At 32.2% G+C, this 21,302-nt stretch overlaps 2 protein-coding genes and 1 long non-coding RNA gene across 3 annotated transcripts in view; 1 reads left to right on the forward strand and 2 right to left on the reverse strand.

Moving 5' to 3' along the window:
- The window catches only part of LOC130662471 (L-fucose kinase-like), a 46,645-nt gene extending 37,472 nt beyond the window's left edge, over positions 1-9,173 (reverse strand). Inside the window, exon 1 of the mRNA XM_057461351.1 lies at positions 8,933-9,173. The gene's annotated coding sequence lies outside the window, so the exon portion shown is untranslated. The remainder of the gene's footprint in view (positions 1-8,932) is intronic.
- A 4,394-nt stretch (positions 9,174-13,567) lies between these two features.
- On the reverse strand, positions 13,568-17,623 carry LOC130662474 (uncharacterized). Its single transcript, XM_057461355.1, has 5 exons — positions 17,480-17,623; positions 16,564-16,612; positions 16,154-16,183; positions 14,690-15,115; positions 13,568-14,377 (listed from the first exon to the last, which is right to left on the reverse strand). The coding sequence occupies exons 3-5, from the start codon at positions 16,161-16,163 to the stop codon at positions 13,653-13,655; spliced, it is 1,161 nt and encodes a 386-aa protein (XP_057317338.1). The 5' UTR covers positions 16,164-16,183; positions 16,564-16,612; positions 17,480-17,623; the 3' UTR covers positions 13,568-13,652.
- LOC130662482 (uncharacterized) lies at positions 17,616-20,238 on the forward strand. Its single transcript, XR_008989028.1, has 2 exons — positions 17,616-17,746; positions 19,311-20,238. It is a non-coding gene; the product is annotated as an uncharacterized LOC130662482 (long non-coding RNA).
- The last annotated feature ends 1,064 nt before the right edge of the window (positions 20,239-21,302 follow it).

Here is a 21,302-nt window from a genome sequence, read left to right on the forward strand (position 1 = left end):
ACAATTACGAGGTCTAATAACTGAAATAAGATTTCTAGACATTACATTTACAGAATTTCTTACCGATTTGTGGCGATGTGGTAGAGTGTTCACCTCCAGCGCGAAAGTTATTGCGTTCAAACACCGGCTGAATCTTTGCCAGAGACTATTAAAATTGTAAATCGATCCTTTCTGCTTAACGTTCAGCATAAAATAGGATTGGTGTCTTAGGTAGTTGTCTAGTTAAGCAACCGTTGTGCTTGCACCCTTCCGTAGCTGAAATAAGAGCTTTAAATACACTAGAATCCCCTTCACTGAACCCTCATTTATAACAGTTCTATTGGGAACTGAAGATGCTATCCTGGGTAAAAAGTGGTAATAAAGTGTTTTGTGTCTCGTCGGCGCTGCGCCTATTCCTCACAGATTTGACAAAATAGACCAATAGAAGGCTGGTTTTAATCCGTGATTGGTAGTTTTCACTTTAATATAGAAAGAAAATGCGTCAATCGATTCGGGAAATGTCCACACTTAAAAAAGGGTTAAAAATAAAGTTCTGCTTGTCAAGGAAAATTTGTTGAATATACTTCTCGGTATGAAAAGTTATATCATTTAGTTTATTAGTTTGAAACTTTAAACTGACTAATTCTTAACTCAGATGTGTACTTGTAGATACATGCTGCTGTCATAGTTTATTATCACTATGTGAGCAAAATAGCTAGCTAGCTGACTTAGGTAGCTAGCTGACTTAGCTAGCTAGCTGACTTAGGTAGCTAGCTGACCACAAAGTATACTTAGCTAGCACACTGGAAAACCAGCTAGCTATAAGTAAGCACATTGAAAATGAATAACATATAATAACAATATATTTTAAACAGATATATATCCAGTTAGGTTGTTATGAAGCATATATATATATATATCCTCTTTTGATTTAAGTATATTTTTCTTTATGGCTTCATAATATATAAAGATACATTGTATAATAAAATTATATTTTGAGTTGCCAGAAGATAAATTTATGTAAAACTAAAATTAAACACAGCAGTTATATGAATAATATGTTTTAGCAAACTAGCTAAGAGATACAGTGGTAGTACACACACCAGGCGTAGAAGAACGAGAAAACAGTGTAGTACCTCTTGTGATAGTTTTTTCTACAAAAGAAGTTCCCCAAAAAAATCTAAAACTTTATTCGCAGACATGCTTCAGTACACCTGAACGCATACTGTAATATTTTTCATAGAAGGTTGTGACAACCTCTTTCCCAGGAGCCTTTGGCCCCTGGAATCGGTATTACAGAGTGATCAACTTCTTCAACAAGGCAAAATGCCCTGGGAACAAGATTTAGGTGTGGTTATCCACTGTATTTATATTTTAAGAATTGACATATTTGCAACATTGAATGTCATTGTCAATTGGTTAAGCCGTAGTAGCCATTTGGATTTTGCTTACAACACTCCACGGATAACTTCATGAAAATAAAAGGGTGTAATAACTAACGTGAAAAAAAGATGTTGACTTTGAACTGATTATAGGTATTTTTTACACTGACCTGATGAACTTGGAGTGTCGCAAATAGAAAATAATTTTGTATTTGCTATGTTCTCCGAGTTTTACAATTTAGGCATTTTAAAAGAGTTTTCTTTAATCGAAATTATGAAATTATTTTGACCAAATGATAACAAATTTACCTTCACGTAGCATTAAGTTATGGTAGCGATAGCTTATATCTATTCTATCTAACTTATCTATATACATGTAGTCTTCTGAGTGGTTTAAAACACACTGTCATTTAAAACCGTTTGTAGATCCAATGTTTTGTGATCACAAAAAAGCAAACATCAAACATGAAAGCCTAGTAGTTTTGTATCCATTTGTGGAAGGGGTCATTTTTTATCTGTGTTTATTAAATGTCAAACTTTTATACCATTACATAGGAAATCATAGAAGCTTTCTAAAAATATATATAATCAAAATAAAGTTTGTTGAATTGAAAACATTTTAAAAATTCACACGTTTTTTGTATACTCATGCCCTTACCGTAAACGATTTAGAAACAAAGTTTCCTCACTTACTCATAGCTGGCTACTTGCAGATTTTGGATAATTAAGACAAGAGTGCAAAAAATGGTTTCATCTTCACATGACCAGCCTCCAAAAGAGTCATGTTTGTCTCTCTGACAGGTATACAAAAAAAGTAAACACCCCTGGGATCGAAGTTGTATTTGAATAATGTTTTGCAATATATGCTCTATGATCATCCGATTTTCTATTGCATTATTCAAATTCATTTTTTTAACTTTACATTTTATAACTTTTATCATTATTTATTCAAAAGGTTTTCATTGATTCACAAGAACGTGCTTCTCACAAAGAGCATATCGGGGATTTATTTACAAAGACATGTTTAATCGCTCTTCAAGTTGTTCAGAGAACAGTCAATAAACTAGCCATATGCGTGCAGCTTTCAAAACATATCAGTTACGTTCTCATGGCCTATATCAGCAGGGGGATGATTTGAAGCATGGATTGTAGATTTCCAATTTGGAATACTCGATTAGAGGTAAAACAGCGAGAACCAGTGCGATAAAAGTGTCTGTTGTTACCATGCAAACCATCAGTGTGGCAGAATAAATAAATATTTCTTATGATTATTTGCGATAATTTAAGAAAGTAAAACGTTTTTGACATACGACATCTTCAGTACATCTGAAAATAAGCTTTTTTTTTATAGACTATGTACGAAAAATTCGATTAAAATAACCATAAATACACGATTACATCAATAAAAACAAAAATTTAAAGTTTAAAGAGCAAGTAAAAGTTCTTAAGTGACACAAAGATTAATATTATAGGTACTATTGACTTTTTAATAATGGTGTTATCAAGTTTTTTCTTTTTTAAACGTTTTTCGGTTCAGGAATCACTGTTTCCATTAAAAGTGATAGTCTGGGTTGTCATAACGGTGTTTTTCAGGCACAGAATCTTTCCTTTTCTGTATACTCCTTATTACAGACATATTATAGATAGTCTGTCCAACATAACTTAATAAATTCCACATGACGGATAAAGGTTTCTATCCTTCAACAAAACGAAAACAAATTTTCCACTTTCCTTGTGATCCATTTTATAGCTACGTCATATTTTTTTTTAGTGAAAGTGTAAAATTTAGATAAAAATAGGGTAGCTTAAACATAATAAATACTTCAATCAAATCAAAGAAATTTGGAGGTACAATGAGATCTTCTTGGTTGCTTCGGATGGGTTTCTTAGCTTCATAATCTCCCATAACGCTGTTAACAAAGGCTTCTGGGTACTGTGCTTTTAGGGAACATTAAAGTAAAGTTTTTTTTACTATATACATTCACGTAATGTATATTGTAAAAATTTATTTTCATATATATAATAACAAAGTTGAACACACAAATTATCAAATTCGCCATTAAAGATAAAACTAAAATAAAATTTCGCGAAAAAAAATTAAAAATTTCTGTTTGCAAAATTCTGACAAAGTTTAAAAAAAATTAAATCTTGATTTGCGAAATCAAGAAATAAAATTCTCACGAAAATTCGTGCAAGTAAGGTTGGTGCATCAAAAAGGCAAAAATGTTTTTTATCATTTTCAGCATAGAACTATTGCTTCTCAAGGCTTTCCTTATTTTTTAAAAAATTTGCGAAATCAAGAAATAAAATTCTCACGAAAATTCGTGCAAGTAAGGTTGGTGCATCAAAAAGGCAAAAATGGTTTTTATCATTTTCAGCATAGAACTTCCTAATTAGTTCTTAAACACAATTTTCGACTTCTTTAAAATAATTGGTATATTAATTACTACGGAACACAAATTAACGTGTTTTCAATAATAATTTTCATTTGTTTTTAAATGTCTATATACATCTTTACTAAAAAATGTAGCTACCCACTTTCATGTGTGTAGAAACTTAATTTACTCCTGTTTTGTTAACTATTCACCCATTCCTATCCCCAGGATTTCTTGCCTGATGGTAAAGCCGCTAGCACTTACTTGACGGCTAACAAGACCCTGTTACAAGCTGTTGGCATATGTTGTGAATGTCAAAATATTAATAATAAAGATATGAAGTATTTTCTGATATTAAATTTTTTTAGAAAAACAAAGTTAATTTTATTGTTTTGGTCAAATCGCAATTTAATACTTCTTTCTATTTCTATCTTCTTTCCGTTTTAGGTGAATGTAGAGGCCTGTACGCAAATAGGAGTTTTCGTGAGTGATACAAATTTTTCGCGAATCTTGAAAAATCTGCGAAAGTAATTACATCGTTAAAATACGACGCGCTGTCTCTTTTTAGACAATTATGAAAACTAAGACTGTTCGTGTGGTCTTCATCGTTATGTTATTATTGACCTGGAAGTTGATTGTCTTGAATTTGATGCACTCGCACTGTATGCTCTGAAAAAAGAGAAGTCAAAAGAAGGTGACAAAAGAAACGTCAAAAATATTATTGGAATCAGTACGTAGATGTTTAAGACGAACGGCTTTCTTTTTTGTATTTAGAAATTAAATACCTAAGACAAAGTGATAAATTAATCTTTTTTTAGTCGTTAGGAAACAAAGAAACGTTTTATCAGAATTATCTAGCTAAATACTAGAAGCTAGCTAGCATCAGATAAAATGGGCCAAAACTTTAGCAACTTTCTTACATCCATTTCATGATCACTTTTCTTTACTTAGCAATCTTTCCAGATAAAGTATAGCGAAAGTCTTTCACTGAGGAAGTCATCCAACGAGCCACGTCGATATATAAAAGTTGACTTTCTTAATTACAGAATAACTGTTGGAAGTAACCAAGCTGTATTTTATTTTTTTCTCCTGATACAAAAAGCTGAAGAACATTTCGATTTCGTATAAAATTTTACACTAATGGAAGCCTCATAGTCTCACTTTTGTAAGAAAAAAATGATGTGTGATAAGTTTAATAACACGAGCGCGATAAAAACGATTTAATAAAAATTTAAAGAAAGCACAAAGTTTTAGCACTGGTGATAAGCTTCTGTGTTTGTTTGTGTGAAATCATGAGTAACACATGAAATTTAAGATGACATAAAACAAAAGTGGAGACAATGAATGGTATACAAAAACTACAGTCACGCTCAAGACGTCGGGAAACTAGTTTAAATAATGAAAAAAAGATTTTGTTAAGAAATAGGACGGAATTGAAATTTTTACAGTAATTTTCTTCCGAATACACTTTTTGTAAAAGTTATATTGCTGACACCCTTTATCCTTCTTGACTAAACTATCCGACAAATGTTATCCCCGACAAACAATAATTTAGGGTTTAAAAAGTCGTATATCAACACACCCTTACGAAGTTTTGCCGACATCTACGTACAAACGGAAAACATAACAGCAGCTGGTCATTTCCTTAAAATGAATTCATTTTAAAGAAAAGCAATCAAAGTCTAACTAAAGTTTCTCTTTGTAAAAGAGAGTCTCCCCCGGCTACTATTTTCTCAATCATTATAAATTGGCTGACGTCATGTCGGAAGTAAAACATCAACAAAGTCACATACACCAGTCAATTTCGCCTATAAATAGCTATCACTACCGAATCACCTTTAAATACGGCACAAACTGTTTTTATTTCAATCAAAGAAGAAGAAGGTGAGAGAAAGAGCAAAATGCGAGCGTTAATAATCGTTGTGGTGATAATCGGTAGCACATTCTTGAAAGGAGGAGACGCTACATCAGAAGGGAGTTACGAAAAAATATCATCGAGTCTTTTAAAATATCTACCTGATGCTTTTTTTGAAGAAGCTTCGGAATATCTTAAAGAAGAACGAGAAGCAACACATATGTATAATCCATTAAAACTGGCATTATCCAGACCAAGGGGTGGAAAAAGAGACGAGCTGAGCAATCTTCTTTGGTACCGGCCAAGAGCTGGCAGAAGCTTAAGTGAGAAATCAGACAACTACGCATCAAGACCGCGCGCGGGAAAACGTGAATCACGTTATGAAACAAAACGAAATTTGTACAGGCCGCGAGCAGGTAAGAAAGATATGCTTGACGAAAGAAATAAGATGAGTGATTTTCGTCCTCGTGCTGGAAAGCGTTTTGTGAAAGTCAATTATGTAGAAAGTGTTGAGAAGAAAAATTTACAACACACTCAAAGAAGTCTAGGCTATAATGAGTACGAAGACAGAAGATATTCTAACGAACGAGAGGCTGATGGATCTGATTTTAAAAATAAAAACGTTGGAAGTAGATATTATGCGGATTGAGTTTTGCCAGAACTTTATTTAAGTAATAACTATATTTATTTATTTATTTATTTATTTATTTAATTATATGTAGTAGGATGTGAATTTCTTTTGTACATTTTTATTTTTTTAAAGAATATTCACAATAAAGAAAGAAAAATTAAAAAAGCGAAAAACGAAAAAGTCAATTATGTGATGAAACCATTAAAAAAGAATTTAAAATGTCTATTATTGAAAAAAGTCAAAGGTTTCAATAAAAACGCCTAAGAAAAACTCAGCAACGTCTACTGGCAGAAGCATAAAAATCATCACGTTTTCACCGAATGAACTTGAGTAAAATAGTTTTCGGTTTTAACATTTTCTTGGATTAAAGAATCAAATATTCTAATTTTTTTTTCATTTTATATGCTTCTTTTATTTTACAGCCAGCGCAACCTCGTGCGAAGGGCCTTTTGATTGCTTGCTTTCAATTTGTCTGACCTCGTAAAAGACATTTGATTTGCGTAAACTGCTTTTACGAGGTACAAGATGTACAATCTTATTGAGTTGTTTTTGTTTGGCAGGAATTACAATAGATAAAAATGGCTAAGTTTCTGTTTGTTTGTTTGTTTATTTGTAAATAAAAGCTAAAATTAGATAACTAAAGTTGAATAATTTACGCACAGACTTGTTTTCACGAGGTAAAAAATAAAATTGCATTTCGCGAACAAATGTTAATTCTAGATATTTCGCGAAGATATTTTCACGCGAATTGACTATTTTTAGATTTTTCAAATAACCTTTTTTTACAAATTTATAACATTCCACAATTTTCTTCTAATTTAAGTCTATTTATTGAGATAAGGAATTTGCGCAAATAAGAAACTGACAAGAATTTCTTGCATAAACCAATGTTTCAACCAATTTTATGAAAGGGAAATTAACGTTACAATGCCCTTCAGCCTTAACCACACTAGATGTGTTTTTCTTTGCGTCAAATAACTTCAGGTAATAATATTTTTTCAAGAAGATTTGGACTAAATTAGGTAACTCCTAATGCGCCAACAACTTCATTACACGTAAAACCCTTATAATTCCGTTTTTTTATGTGGCAGCAAATATTTCCTAAAATTTTAATTATTATTCTAAAACAAGAAAAATTTTCGGTTAAATTTTCGGGAAACCCGGGAAGGTTTGGTGAACTTTTCCTATGAAAAGATATCCTACCGAATCAGCCAACCTAGGTGAGATGGTTCTTTACGCTCTTGTAATTAAATTTGTTGTTGTAAAAATTACCCTTTTCGTTCTGCACTGTTCAATGGTTTCATTGTCTAGAGTCATCAGGCTGGCAAGTAAAGTAACATGGAGACATTTAACAGCCCCTTAGTTTAAAGAATGCGTATTCCCGAAAACAAATTCCTGTAAAATACCAATCCAATCTATTCGCGAGAATAATCCTGAGAACGCTATGCTTTGGAAAATCTGACTTTTATAATATGATATTGTATTATAATATTACTATCTTATCAGCTACTTGCTTGGTTACCGTTACCTTGGTGACCTTTACCGTTACAGTTAGCTTGGTTACCGTTACATATGCTTCACTGTTCGTTTTATAAACACATATGATGCCACGCATTCTCACTGTCTTCAATACACTGGCTCTTACATTAGATCTCCTACCTTTCTGATTAATTTCTTGAGTTCTTTCCCAGCATCATACTTCTGTCAGTAATCAAATTAAAATAGTAGATTAGAGTGCAACTACTTTCGTCCTCATCTTGTAGTCCACCCCTCTACTCTTTAACCATCCACCCCTGCTTATTCCATTCCATACACTTTTCATCGCTAAAGCTATTTTTGCGCAAAATCTGCAAAAATTTAAAACAGCTCTTTAGGTCAATTTATTCTCTTCGAAATTTGAGTTCCTGCTTAATACTTTCGGTCCCGATATTTTCACCGCTAAAGTTCCAGGAAAAAAATTGAAAATTTCACAAAGAAAGTTCAAATACAGTAGAAGATTGAAATTTAGAAAATTTTGCGTCTAAAAGTTGAGTCACTTTTTCTTTTTAAATGGAGTAATTTTATTAAAATATTCGAAAGATATTAAAATTTTTGTTTGACCTATTTCCATTACTTTGAGTTTGCTGATACACAAAACACATATCAGCCATTTTGAAATGAACTATTGTTTGACCGGCCAATCAATTACTTAATGTTATAACTTATTAACATATCGATTGTTTTCTTGACCAATGAAATTTACTAAAACTGACACGCGCCAGAATTAAAGAAAACAACATAGATAGATTTGCCACTGATCGCATCACGGATAATTTCAATAGAAACGAGAGTTCCTTCTTTATTTCTACCTCCAGGAATATCCATAACCGAAGAACTACCTATTCAGTTGACTTCATAGATTTTTTATGACAGAATTTACTTTTGCGGGAAAATAAAAAGAGTTTTACATGATGTTATAAAAAGAACCTAGACTTCTAAGAATAGCTGGGTTAAAATCATACGTAACTTGAAATTATTAGTCAAGATAAAATGCGGTCGCATTCGTTTATCCTGACTGATAATAAGTCTCTCAATACAAAATTTTAAAACCAGGCTACCATCCCTGTTGTCAAACCTCATGTCTTAATATAATTTACAAATGACTTTGGATTTGACATAAAACACAATCTAGGATAGATGTAAAATGTAACAAAAAATAGCAAGAGCGTACCAAGCAAATCTGTAAATTCCAACTGGTCCTACCACGATAAGAAAGTTACAGTAGCATCGTAATTCTGACATCAAAATGTGTGAAATGTGAGTTTTAAATATAGCTAAAATAAATACAGTAGGTGGTCAACTGTTATCTTAAAAGCAATCACTAAGCCTATTTAATGTCACGTTTAAAGATATTGTTTGAAAAGTAAGTTGCAATCAATAACTAGAGATAGCCAAATATATTCCAGCAACATCCCAAATTTTGATAAACAGCTTAAAATTCCACAATTGTTTGAAGTAAGCGTTCCCGCCAGCTACTCAGCTATACCTAGCTGATTTAACACCAAATGTAATAAAAAAAACAATAGAAACGGTCCAGTGCCTCTGACAGATACATGCTATTATCCCATATTATCACCAAATGTTAATAACAATCTGTATGACAAATTAATTTTGCAAATATTGCAAGTAAACAAACCATATCTGCACTACTTCGCTGCAAACTAAAAATTTGCTCATAATTAATCTCGTTTTTATGTTATCCGGTTTTTAGTGTCTATATTTGGCCGAAAAAAATGAATATAGGTCTATTTTCCGACAGTTTTGTGGACTATGACACGCGAGCATGCAATTTTAAACCAAGGTTGTTTTACTATACGCTTTTACTTTTGTAAGAATATACTTTATAAGAATATCAGGTTCAGGTCAGAAACAATAAGTCTATTGTTTAAAACAATAAAGAAACAAGAATAATAACCAGTCTGTTTAGAATTTTTGCATTATAAAAAAGCGTGTATATAGTTCATGGTTTTTGGGCGCATTATACATCGCGGCGCTGACAGCGCTCTGGAACCGACCTGCCAAAAGATTGAAGTTTCGACTTCAATATTATCAAATTGAGCATATTAACCGCTGACGTTTAAAGGTTTAAGCGACTTTACGTAAATTTATTGTTCTATTACCTCAAAAAAGCATTTCTAGCAAATTGAGCAAATCCTGCAGCAAAGTTTGGCGTGATGTAATAACACTTTGAACTTTAATGGTTATGAACTCAAGCAACAGATGAAGGTAACTATAGTGTATCACATCTTTTTGTTGTAAAGAATATTACAAGTTTTGTTTTACGCGTAAATATTAAATCACTTAGGTACATACATATTAAGCAAATGACTAAATGTAAACACAATAATAAACCCCTATATATATGGTACGTCAAAAAAAGGTAAACTATAAAGCGCATAACAGGGGAATTTTTGGGATGTTATTTCCCAATAATTACTTGGAACGACAAAAACAAGAATTTTAATGAGAAATGAAAACGTGGATACTTCCATATTTAGGGGCTGTTTAAACAAGAGGCATGACTGATGATTTTGTTCTGCTTTTACGGAATAAAGGGTCGCAGGATTTCTTTGAATTGAAATATGCAAAAAAACCTTCGTCAAAGGACGGTGTGGTCATATGAAAAAAAATCATACCGCCTGAGCTGAAAACTTGCCTAACAAGGACGGAAAAAATATTCCCAGGACAAAGACAAATATTTATCATATAAAAACAAAATAATTTTTGGCTATAACTTTTATCAATAATTATACTGAAATTAATGTGTTTATCTGGAAATTTTCTTATTCCGGAACAACTTTCTTTTCCGGCTGAGGCGGGATTTTTCTTCCATATTAATACACCATCCCGGAAAGAATGAGATTTTTTTACACAATTCAATTAAAGAAAAAAACTTCCCGGTACACTTTTAAAAGGTAAAATCATACTGAAACGTTCCGTCTTGCCTCTAATGTAAACAGCCCTTACAGGCAGCCCATCTTGTATTTGCAAAAAAAAAAGACGTCATTTTTTAAGAACCCAGTGACGAAAGGCTTTTTAAAAACTTTCCTAAAAAATATTAAATAAAAACAAATTATATGTATCGATATTGCTACGCATAAATTTTCGGACCCAGTTCTAAATTTTTTAAAATTACAGAGGTAGCACACATCGAGATATAACACAAGTTTATTCACAAAAATTCTTAACTTAAAACGGAGTTAATTAAATGTATGTACAAATAGAATAAGAATAACAAGTAAAATAAAAATAACAAACGCCTACAAGACTTTTTATTAAACTTACAATGTGCATAATTAAGATTTTCTTGTCCTTTCCGATCGCTTCAATTTTTTTTTTTTTTTTTATAAAAACAAATATTTTATTTATTTGCAAATAGTAAGTTAATTAAAACAACATTAATTTAGAAAACATTAAGATAATATTAATTTAGACTAAACAAGTGCATAACACATCCAGCATCAGCTAAAAACAGAAGTCTTAATAAAAAACAAAATGTAAATAAAAATTTTAATTTTCTTTTCATCTTTTTTTTATTATGAATTTAATTATTTTTCAATTGTCTGGTTCACTAATTTCCATCGGGTTTCAAAAGTTGCAGAATGTCTCCAAAATTTTAAAATTCTTTATTCTTTTTATTTTTATTTTCTCTCTCTTGTTTAAAAACACATTATTATTTTATATATATTTAGCTCTAATGCATAAGCATGAGTATCCTTTCCTTCATTTTATGAGTACGATCGACCTTTTCTTTAACATACCTAACCGTGTCGCTCTCTCGTAAGCTCGCAAAAAAACACCACAACGTCTCAAATAAAATTATGAAAAATAATAATTATTGTACAATTATCAATCTACTCCGACTAAACTCCTTGGACTAACATTCTAAAGTTTCAAACCGAAGCAAAATAAACACAAAAGTCGCTTTTGATGAATAGCTACATGACTATGAAAATATTCATGTAGCTATTTATAATTGGTTGATATTTACAATTGGTCGTCAAGATTCACTTGCTGTTCAAATGACCAAAAAAACTACAATTTTTTTTGCTTTCTAGACAATAAAATTAAAAATGTCGTTTCTGCCGTCTTTTCACAGTATTTGCCTTCTATTATCAATTTCGGTCGATAAATCGAGATGTACGTATGTGATATACGTACATCTCGATTTATCGAAAAAAATTAATCGAAAAAAAATAAAATGTCATTGATATATTATATACGATTACGAATATAAATTATATTCATCATCTCCCACTTTGCTTGTCTAAACAAATCCTTTTCAACTTCCAAATATCTTATCACAACAATGCCACGTAACATCTGGAAGAAACTGTGTATTTCAAGCTAGTTGTTTCTCCTAACAATTTCTTCAAGCATGTGAATACAATAGATATGATAGTGAATAAGGTGAAGGGAATGTCCCAGCGTTTTTAAAAAATCCAGGGTAATCTAGTATCCAGTAAAAACTTGTTGTATCATTTAACTGATATGGAGTGATAAACGAACTCTTAATCGCCAGCATTTTATTTGGAAAGCAGATATCTTTATAGGCACGCGAAAAAAATGGGCATTTTATTAATCGTATCACAGTTGGTATGTTCAAATTTAGAATTGCCAATTTTATTGATTTCTCTAAACAAATCACTTTCCCGTACAGATTCCAAAACACGATTGGTAAGGTAGTAAGCTCTTTGAACATCCAGTTTCGGTGACGTAACGGTACAGCTTCATTTATATTCTTCAATTGAAAATATTTCCTTGGAAATAGTCGAGGTTTGAATATCTTTAGTAAATCTGTTCTTACATATGTAAAACACGACTTTATAGATAGCAAAGCCCGACTTTTAGAAATGAAATAAGGCCACATCGTTTCGTCACTCCCAAAGGCATCAATTTTTTGTAATTTAAGAGGTGTCAAGTGATTATGTACAAAAAAATCTAATGGGGTGAACAGATTTATTTTTTTACGCCGTCCAATAAGCGTGTGTGAAAAGTTACATGGATTAATAAAATTTTCTCCCATCTTTGCGTATTGAACTGACACAACGTTCTGATTCATATGAAACACTATCTTGTTTTCAAAAAACGTTTCATCAAAACCCTTTGATGTGTGTAACCCTTTCGTGTTCTTGAAATGAATACCACTGCAGGATACTCTGTTTTCCAAACCAAACTTCCAGATGCAATTGATTTCACATTCCCATACAATCCTTATGTTTTTTATATTATCAAACATATTGTTTATTTTAGGCATTCTGTCCGCAAACGCAGATTCAAGTGACTGGGAGGCCAGTTTTAAGTTATCGCTGTTTGATGTGTCCACAAACATTTTGTCTTTACAAACAGATTCATCAATCTCTAATGAAAAACAATCAACCTGCTTCATGTTAAAAAAACAAACAGTACCGAGATTGTAGTTTGGAATGTTAAATACATTGTACTTCTTGATAAAACTAATATTCCGCGCGTCCAATGTACCTGATATCGTTTCTTTCTGCTTAAAATAAAACAGGTCTTCCTCTTTAAAAGCTGAAGTATAATCGAGAATATTCGATGAAATATCAAACAGTATTATGTTTTGAAAACACATAGTAATGTTGTATATTTGCGAAACTTGAACAAAGAGGTACACTACAACCAGCAAGTCATGTAAGCCATACTTTAAAGTTCCTGCCTTAATTTCCGATAATTCATATAGAGATTCTTTCTGACAAAACAGTACAACTCTAAAGACTTCTGCTAGTCCAGCAGGTTCTTTACAAACACTAGCAGAAATATCCAGAGAAGATAATGCAATGCCATGGAGTGCTGAAGTATTTATTATATTTTTACTATACAAAATGATTGTTAATTTAATATGATTACGAAAATAATTCCGCATTAATTCTTCAAAATTTCGAAGTATCTTCGATATATTTAACGACATCATTACACTGAAGATTTCTGCAATGCTCTGCAAAATCTCTAATGGTAACTTCTGGCATGCGAATTTGCAACATGTCGAAGAGAGCTTGCGTGGGACTGCTTCGGATACGCTGCATGTTTGAGATGTCAGCTGCGGTGAAGCCAAATCGGAGAGCGACGTCTTTCCAGTTAGAACCATTACGTCGGTCAAGATGCATGGCAATTCCGTCTTTAATTTGAAACCGCACGTCACGGATAGTTTTGTTGAGGTTTTCGCCCAAGGAGTTTGACGCGCTGCTAGCTCCTGATCCTGCAGCTTTTTTCTTTTTCTTTCTAGCTTTTCTTGACTTTGTGGCGTTACCTTGATCAAGAATGTTGTCACGCTCGACATCATCGAATACCATGGACGCAGCAGCGGCGAGATAGTGTGCGTTCGTATTAGTACCTGGTTTCGTTGGACCTCTTCGTTTTGTTTTGATATTTTCTTCATTTGAGTTTGAAGTTTGACCATTTTTAAGTTTCCGTTGACCTCCCGAGGGAATAGTGTGAGTAACTTCAGGGAAACTTACCAGCTTTGCTTTAGCAAGTGTAATTTCGTCGGTTTGCTGATCAAAAGCCTTCGGCGATACTATGTTGAAAATATCAGATGGCAACGGATCCACAGAAAGCGAATAATTATTGCTTAACAATGGTAAGTCAAATACTGGATCTAAAGGGAAGGCATAATTCGTTGTATGAAACGATATCGACATGGGATAAATTATACATCAAACGGTTCATAGTGCATGCCGTGTAGACTTGAAGTTTAACATACAACATGTAGACACCGGAGACCAGGGAAAGTAATCAATATCGCTCCATAACGGTCACCAGTCGCTCAATGGGTTAATACAGTTTATTTTATAGTATAGATTAATTCAATCTTCTTTGTGTTATAAATTATTATTCCTATTAATTTAAAAACAGAGTAAAGTTACGAAATTTCGCAGCTAAATGTTTCACAAATAATAAAAAAACTTACCAAATAGTTTTTTTTCGATTACCCTCAAAGCTTCAAATTCCGTCAGCGTCGCTAAATCCTTCACCTGAAGCGTTCTGAAGTTTGGAGAGTTAGCCACCAAATCAGTACTGTGTCTTTTCACGACGATTTTATCCACACAGTGGATGTGGAGACACCTCTTGTCGGGATAATTCGTCAGAAGCTTAATAACGGGTGATTTGTAGGGCGTTGGCCAGATCAAATCAAAAAATGATTGACTTAGTAAAACAATAAGAGATAAAGAATCTTGGGCGTATTTCTTTAATGTGCGTTGAAGAAGAACGTCTTTTTGTTGGTGCTCTTCGTAGACAATGTATTCCAGATAATATTTAAAATCTTTGTTAAAACACTTTTTCAGTTCTTCGATTAATTTGTAATCAGTTGATGAACCAGAGTGAACAATTGCAACTAAAAATTGGATTTCTTAATTGAGTTATATATTTCAAACAAACCTATTAAATAAAGGAGCTTTTTCGCGATTAAAGATTACGAAAAAAGTAAAATTTCTAAATATGTTTTCTCGCGCTTTACACTAATGCTCACGGAAACACCCTTTTGAAATTAAAAATAAACCTTTTCTTCCAGGAAAGTCCCTTTTGGTGCAACAAATACAGCGCTTATATTTGCTGAATTTATTTTGAGCAGATCACTTAATTTTAACCACCTATAACCATAAGCCTATGCAATAAAAAGGGATCAAAATAAAACAACTGCGCATTTTAAAAAATAAAATAAAAACAAATTGACATCAAAATATATATTCAAGAGAAAAAAAATCGAGCTGGATGTTAGTTACTTGATTTAAAACTACAAGAATTGAATAATGAGGATCAAAGCAGACCAATGTTCCGATTAACAGCACCTATCAATTTATTGCCACAATGCTTTTTAAAAAAAGGGAAAGAAGTCCATAATATCTCATCAATAGCCAATTAGAGTTTCTAAGTTTTCGTTTTTGTTTTCGTTTCTTATAGTAACTTCCCTCTCACAATTGCCAGGGGAGGACATTGGGGATTTTAGAGCGAACATTATTATTGAATAAGGCTTTAATATTTCAGCATGATATGGATGTCCTTGAAATGATGTTTGTATGGTTCCCCACAAACCAAAGTTTTTAATATTTAACTAGGCTTAGATTATGTAACTATAAAACGAATTGATTGCTAATCTTCGAAAATCTCAAAATCATTTTCAATCAAGTTTAAAGAAAGTAAAAAATCTCCTGCAGCTTTTTTTTTATCACAGAAAGCCTCGTTTTGAATAGGAGGTCGGTTATGGCAAGTTGTAAGAAGGTTGTAATCATAACAATAATTTCACAAAAACCACTGAAGTGTATAGATCATGTTTTATTACAAATTAATAGAAAAATTCAGAGCATACTTTGAATTAATCTAGCTTTACTAAGGTTTATAGTATTGAAATAATAAAGACGTTCCAACTACTTACTTGTTTCCATGTTGAAATGATTAGCTCTTTCTATATAGAAAAAGAGATATATTGAAATTTTGCACATGTGTATAAAAAAAATAAATGTTACGAATTTTTGTTACCGCCATTTTATTTTAAAGAGACACTGAGAGGTTTTTTTGAAAGGTCTAAAATAATAATGGCTTCTTGTACACGTTTTTTTAGTATACCACTTGGTCTAGAAGAGAATTTAGGATGACATTTAGCTATTTAGGATGACAATTAGTCACTCTCCAACATCGGACACTGGCTAGATATATAGAAGAATAAAAAGAAGTAAATTAGAAATGAAAATTGTTTATAGAGAAAATATTGTGTTCCTGAATGATAATTCGTTCTGTATAAACAAATTTTTAATATTTTTCTATTAAAAAGAGGAGATCACTTACCTTATACAAAAACATGCTTCTCATGTGGGAAAGAATTGGTGCATGTACTCTATAAAAGAACAAATATATACTTACAACGAGATGTTAAATTAATTTAAAAGACAGTACACTTAATACGATGAGAGAAACCAATCTGAAACACCAGAAAGTTTTAGCAATGTTATGAACATATCAGCAGATATTCGCGTGATTTAGAAATGACAAGTCGTGCCCGTGCAGTAATAACGCAATAATTTGAAATCAATAAAAACGCTTACTCGGCAAAAATTATCAAATATTTAACAACAAAAAAGAAGAAATAGAAACAATTAATTGAAATTTAAACATTAATTAAAATAAAGGGAACATAAAAAGTTAGAAAAAATAAAACAAAAAACCTACTCAAGAAACGAAATTCATTTTATACTTTCATGTCTACAAATGGTCGTCAGATCTTACACAAAATTAAAATGTGACTTAAGGGAAATTCCCGGCGACCATCATAATAAACGTTATTTGATGAATAAACACGTTGACAACAAATATAAAAGTTATGCTGTGGCGGAAAGGGAACTGTAAAAGGTGTTATCAGACATCCTTCCTTTTTCTCTGTTTGAAAAAGTGAACTGTGTTTTTTCCCCGAATAACTACAACAAATCTGCGGCGTTTTACACGAGATAAATCGTGTAAACGCTGCTTTAAAAAAGTTAAAAGGCTGCTTTACCAATTTGCGTAATACAAAGCAATCTTTGACATGCTAGTAAAGCTTTAACACGCAAAAAACATGTTTCCTTTGTTTTTAAGTAACACATACAAACTTTTACGGACAAAAATGACAACGACAACAACAACAAAAATTATGATGAACACATGCAAAAAATATTTTATCACCGTGCAAAAAAGGGATTTAACCGTTAACAGTATTAATAATACACACCTAAACACATTTTTAACACATGTGTTCATCGATTATATATCAACGATAGCCAAATATAGGAAAGCATGTGGCAGAATGAGTAATAACACTGTGTCATATTTAATTTCGGTGATAGAATTACCCAAACTAGATTTCTTGACACCAAGCTGACACCCTGATACGCATTTAACACTAAATCTCCTGCTTATAAAGTCTTGAATACATAAGATAACAATACAACAACAGACATCATCACCAAGTCAACCATTTATATCAAATATTTAAAAGGTATTAAATTTAATTACTAGCTCGTTTCTATGAGTGTTTATGATTAATTCGAAGTTCCCTACGTATCTATCTGGAAATAACCTACTTCTTTTATGCTCTGAAGTGTGGCAACATGTGCCAAAAAACATGGTTTAGATGAAATTAGAGTATCATACATTCTCTCAGACACGAGATACCTTTCCACTCAGTAATAACTCCTGATTTCCTTCTAGGAATCGTGAGATTTAACTGATTTTTACCACAACTTTTTGGCCTGTTACAGATATTCCAATAAGGCTCAAATTTCACTAAAAATGTCAATCTACTACAAGCTTAATATATCGAACGGTAAGTATTAATGCCATTTCCTTTAATAACAGATCCGAAATGTAAACCTTGCCAATATTAAAAAAAAACACATTAAAATAGTTTTAATGGACCTCTCAAACTAAAAAACATCGGCATCTCCTTGACATATTAAAAAAAAATGCTACTAATAATTCTGACTTTTTCCATACATTTCAAAAAAATTAAAATTAATCGTGACACCAGGCTTAGCGTTTAGTACAGTTAAATGGTGTCGCACAGGCGCATAGGGATAACACCCTTTTGAAAAACACTTCATTGTAGCCTCTGTTTAAATAAAAACACAAGAAACAATCCATTGTTAGACATGGCTGAGCCGTTAGTACAGTTAAACAGAGTCGAATGGGCATATAGGCATAATATCCTTTTCCAAAAAAAATTTATTGCAGCCTCGGTTTAAATAAAACACAGGAAAGAGCTTGTCGTTACCCCTTCCAGTTAAAAATATCACTCAGCCATTTAATTTTGCAGAATAAGTTTTCATAACAGTAATAAAGGGTGTAGCTAGCTACCTAACTGCATTTAGGGCATAAGAATTTTGATGTATAGTTAGCTAAAAACTACATTTGGCTACTTTCACTTTTCTTCGAGATAGAGCCAGAGAAGAGCTAGCCACAACCAAAACATAAAAATAAATATTGATATACCAAACTGATTAAAAACATCCAAAGAATGGGAATAAGGCTAGCCGTGACCTCCTAGCAGAATGCTGCCTTAAAATCTACGTTCCTAGCAAAAATCTAAAAATTGGTTTGTTTAAGATTTATACATTGCCAGAAAACGTGACAATATAATTATCTTAACATGTGAAAACATCAAAATAAATATTCCTATAAATACTAAGTATTTAAAAGAGAAAAATGTCAAAAGGAGACTTACAAACCAAAATGGCCTCCGAGCATGTTTCCGTTGTTTTTCCGGTGTCAACACACAACCGGTACACTTTCAACAAACAACTGGTGCTCTGTCAACAAACAACTGGTGCACTGTCAACACACAACCGGTGCTCTGTCAACAAATAACCAGTACACTGTCAACAAACAACTGGTGTACTGTTAACACACAATTGGTATACCGTCAGGTAAGTGTTTTTTTAACTTCTAACAAATGAACAGTATTTCAAGTACTTTCATCACAAAAACGCATACCAGTATTGTAACTTCATTAGTTAGTTAAAATATCTTGAGGGTGACTAATGTTCTTGCTTCTTTCTTATTAGATTAGGATAAGGAACCAACTTGCAATGCGCCATTCGATTTATTAACAACATATTCTAAGTTCACATAAAAGACTATGTGAGGCTTCTCTTAATCACAGATATTTACGTTGTCAGACACAGTGGCTAACCAGATCAATCAACTTCTATACGCTAAATCCACAATGCTAAGTTGTTTACTGGCCTTACGTAATATATTTTCGTTTGATTCATGGGCTTCGTGTTAGAGACTTGCCGTCATCACACAATGATGCAACAGTCTAATAAGGTTTCTTAATGTGAACATTTAAGGCATTACATCACTTAGTTTTTTGTAAACACTTAGTATTTAATAGTAAAATACTTCGACTAGTATGCAAAACATGTCACAAAAAAACGTCAGCACGATCCTCTTTGCAAATATTCGGGTCTTTGTATGAAAGAAATACATACTGTCAATTTAACAACTAGTACTTCAATTTATATGTTAATTTTCAAAAGTAGCATTTTGCTGATTTAATAACTTCCTGAGAACTCTGTGTTCAGGAAATCTATACCAAGTTCAATGTAGTTTTGCAGATTACGTTGTTAACTAATTCCCACTTCCATTTCATTTCTAAGGTTAACATGATATATGTCCTGTCAACCTTACTCAGTGCTGATGTTTTACTAAATAGAACAAAATTCAGAATAGAATTCCTAGCAATAAATTAATTGGTAGACTTCTCATAGTGCATCAACATAAATTTTACTGTAATTCTCATTCTCATTAAAACTATAACAAGCAAGAAAACTGTCCGGTTTTATCACACATTCGTATTGTACACATACTTTATACTTAAATATTGTATTATGTTTATATATCTTGTATCTATGGCAACGTTCTTGTTTATATAGACCTGTTGTATAATTTTTATTTTACTTGAAAATGGGTGTTTAACACCCGAACCGATGTAAGATGTTGTTTTAATTTGTACACATCAACATAAAATATTGTCAATCAAATTTCTAATGTCTTATGTAAAAAAAACAAGAAATTCTGCTCAAAGTACCAGTGTTGACTTGTCCGGCAGTCGTCAATTTGTCCGTGACGAAAGTCGATAGAAAGGTTTCTAGGCGAGGTCTCGGCGGATGGGAAACTGTTACTATAATTTTGTTCTGTTCATGAAGGTCCTCCTGCCTATGGAAATTTCGTTGAGCATATTCGTGGATGGCAGTATGAACGCAAACAAATTCTGTTAGTTCATATCAAGTCAGAGTTTTGAGACAAAATTTAGCCTTGAATTTTCTGAATATTTACTGTTTCCTACAACCATTGAAATTATCAGGTTTAGAAACAATCCAAATTCAGCTTTCCTGACATTCGGATAAGGGAACGTTTTTCCTAACATTTCGACCATATTTTCAAAGTCACCAACACCATGTACACACGTTATTTGACCATCATAATAGATTAGAATTATTTAATTAACATGCCAACATGTGTCCTTACTTGGCACTGAAACATTTTCCACATAAATTCTTCAGTTTTGAATTTTCTAAAAACTATTTACATTTTGATGTCAGCCAGAACAATAAAAAATAAATACCTTTAAAATAAATATATATTAGTTTTCTAAAAGCGTCCTGATAGGCTTAAAAATAATGAAAAGCCCTTGCAGGCTAAAAGATTCTTGTTTGTGTGTAATTTTGTTCCCTATACCTAGGTCGCCAGTAGCGTGTTTTGTGCAGAACTTCTACAATGTTGTTCCGTTATTTGAGATAAATAGGTATTATACCATGGTATTACTTTGAGCTTGCAAAATGTTTCATGTATTACAAATATACAAAAAGTGATTTGTGAAAATTAATACTTTAACAATACTGCACCACACTTAACATTCATAAGAAAGAAACGAAGACGTTTAAGCATATCCACTTAATAAAATCATGCTCGTGGTGTAGCGATATTTTGGAAATGTTCTATTATACCTGTGACATGACTAAAATCTTTATCAAGTTTAGATATCTAAGATT

This window comes from Hydractinia symbiolongicarpus, chromosome 10, assembly GCF_029227915.1.
Source record: "Hydractinia symbiolongicarpus strain clone_291-10 chromosome 10, HSymV2.1, whole genome shotgun sequence".
NCBI lineage: Eukaryota > Metazoa > Cnidaria > Hydrozoa > Anthoathecata > Hydractiniidae > Hydractinia > Hydractinia symbiolongicarpus.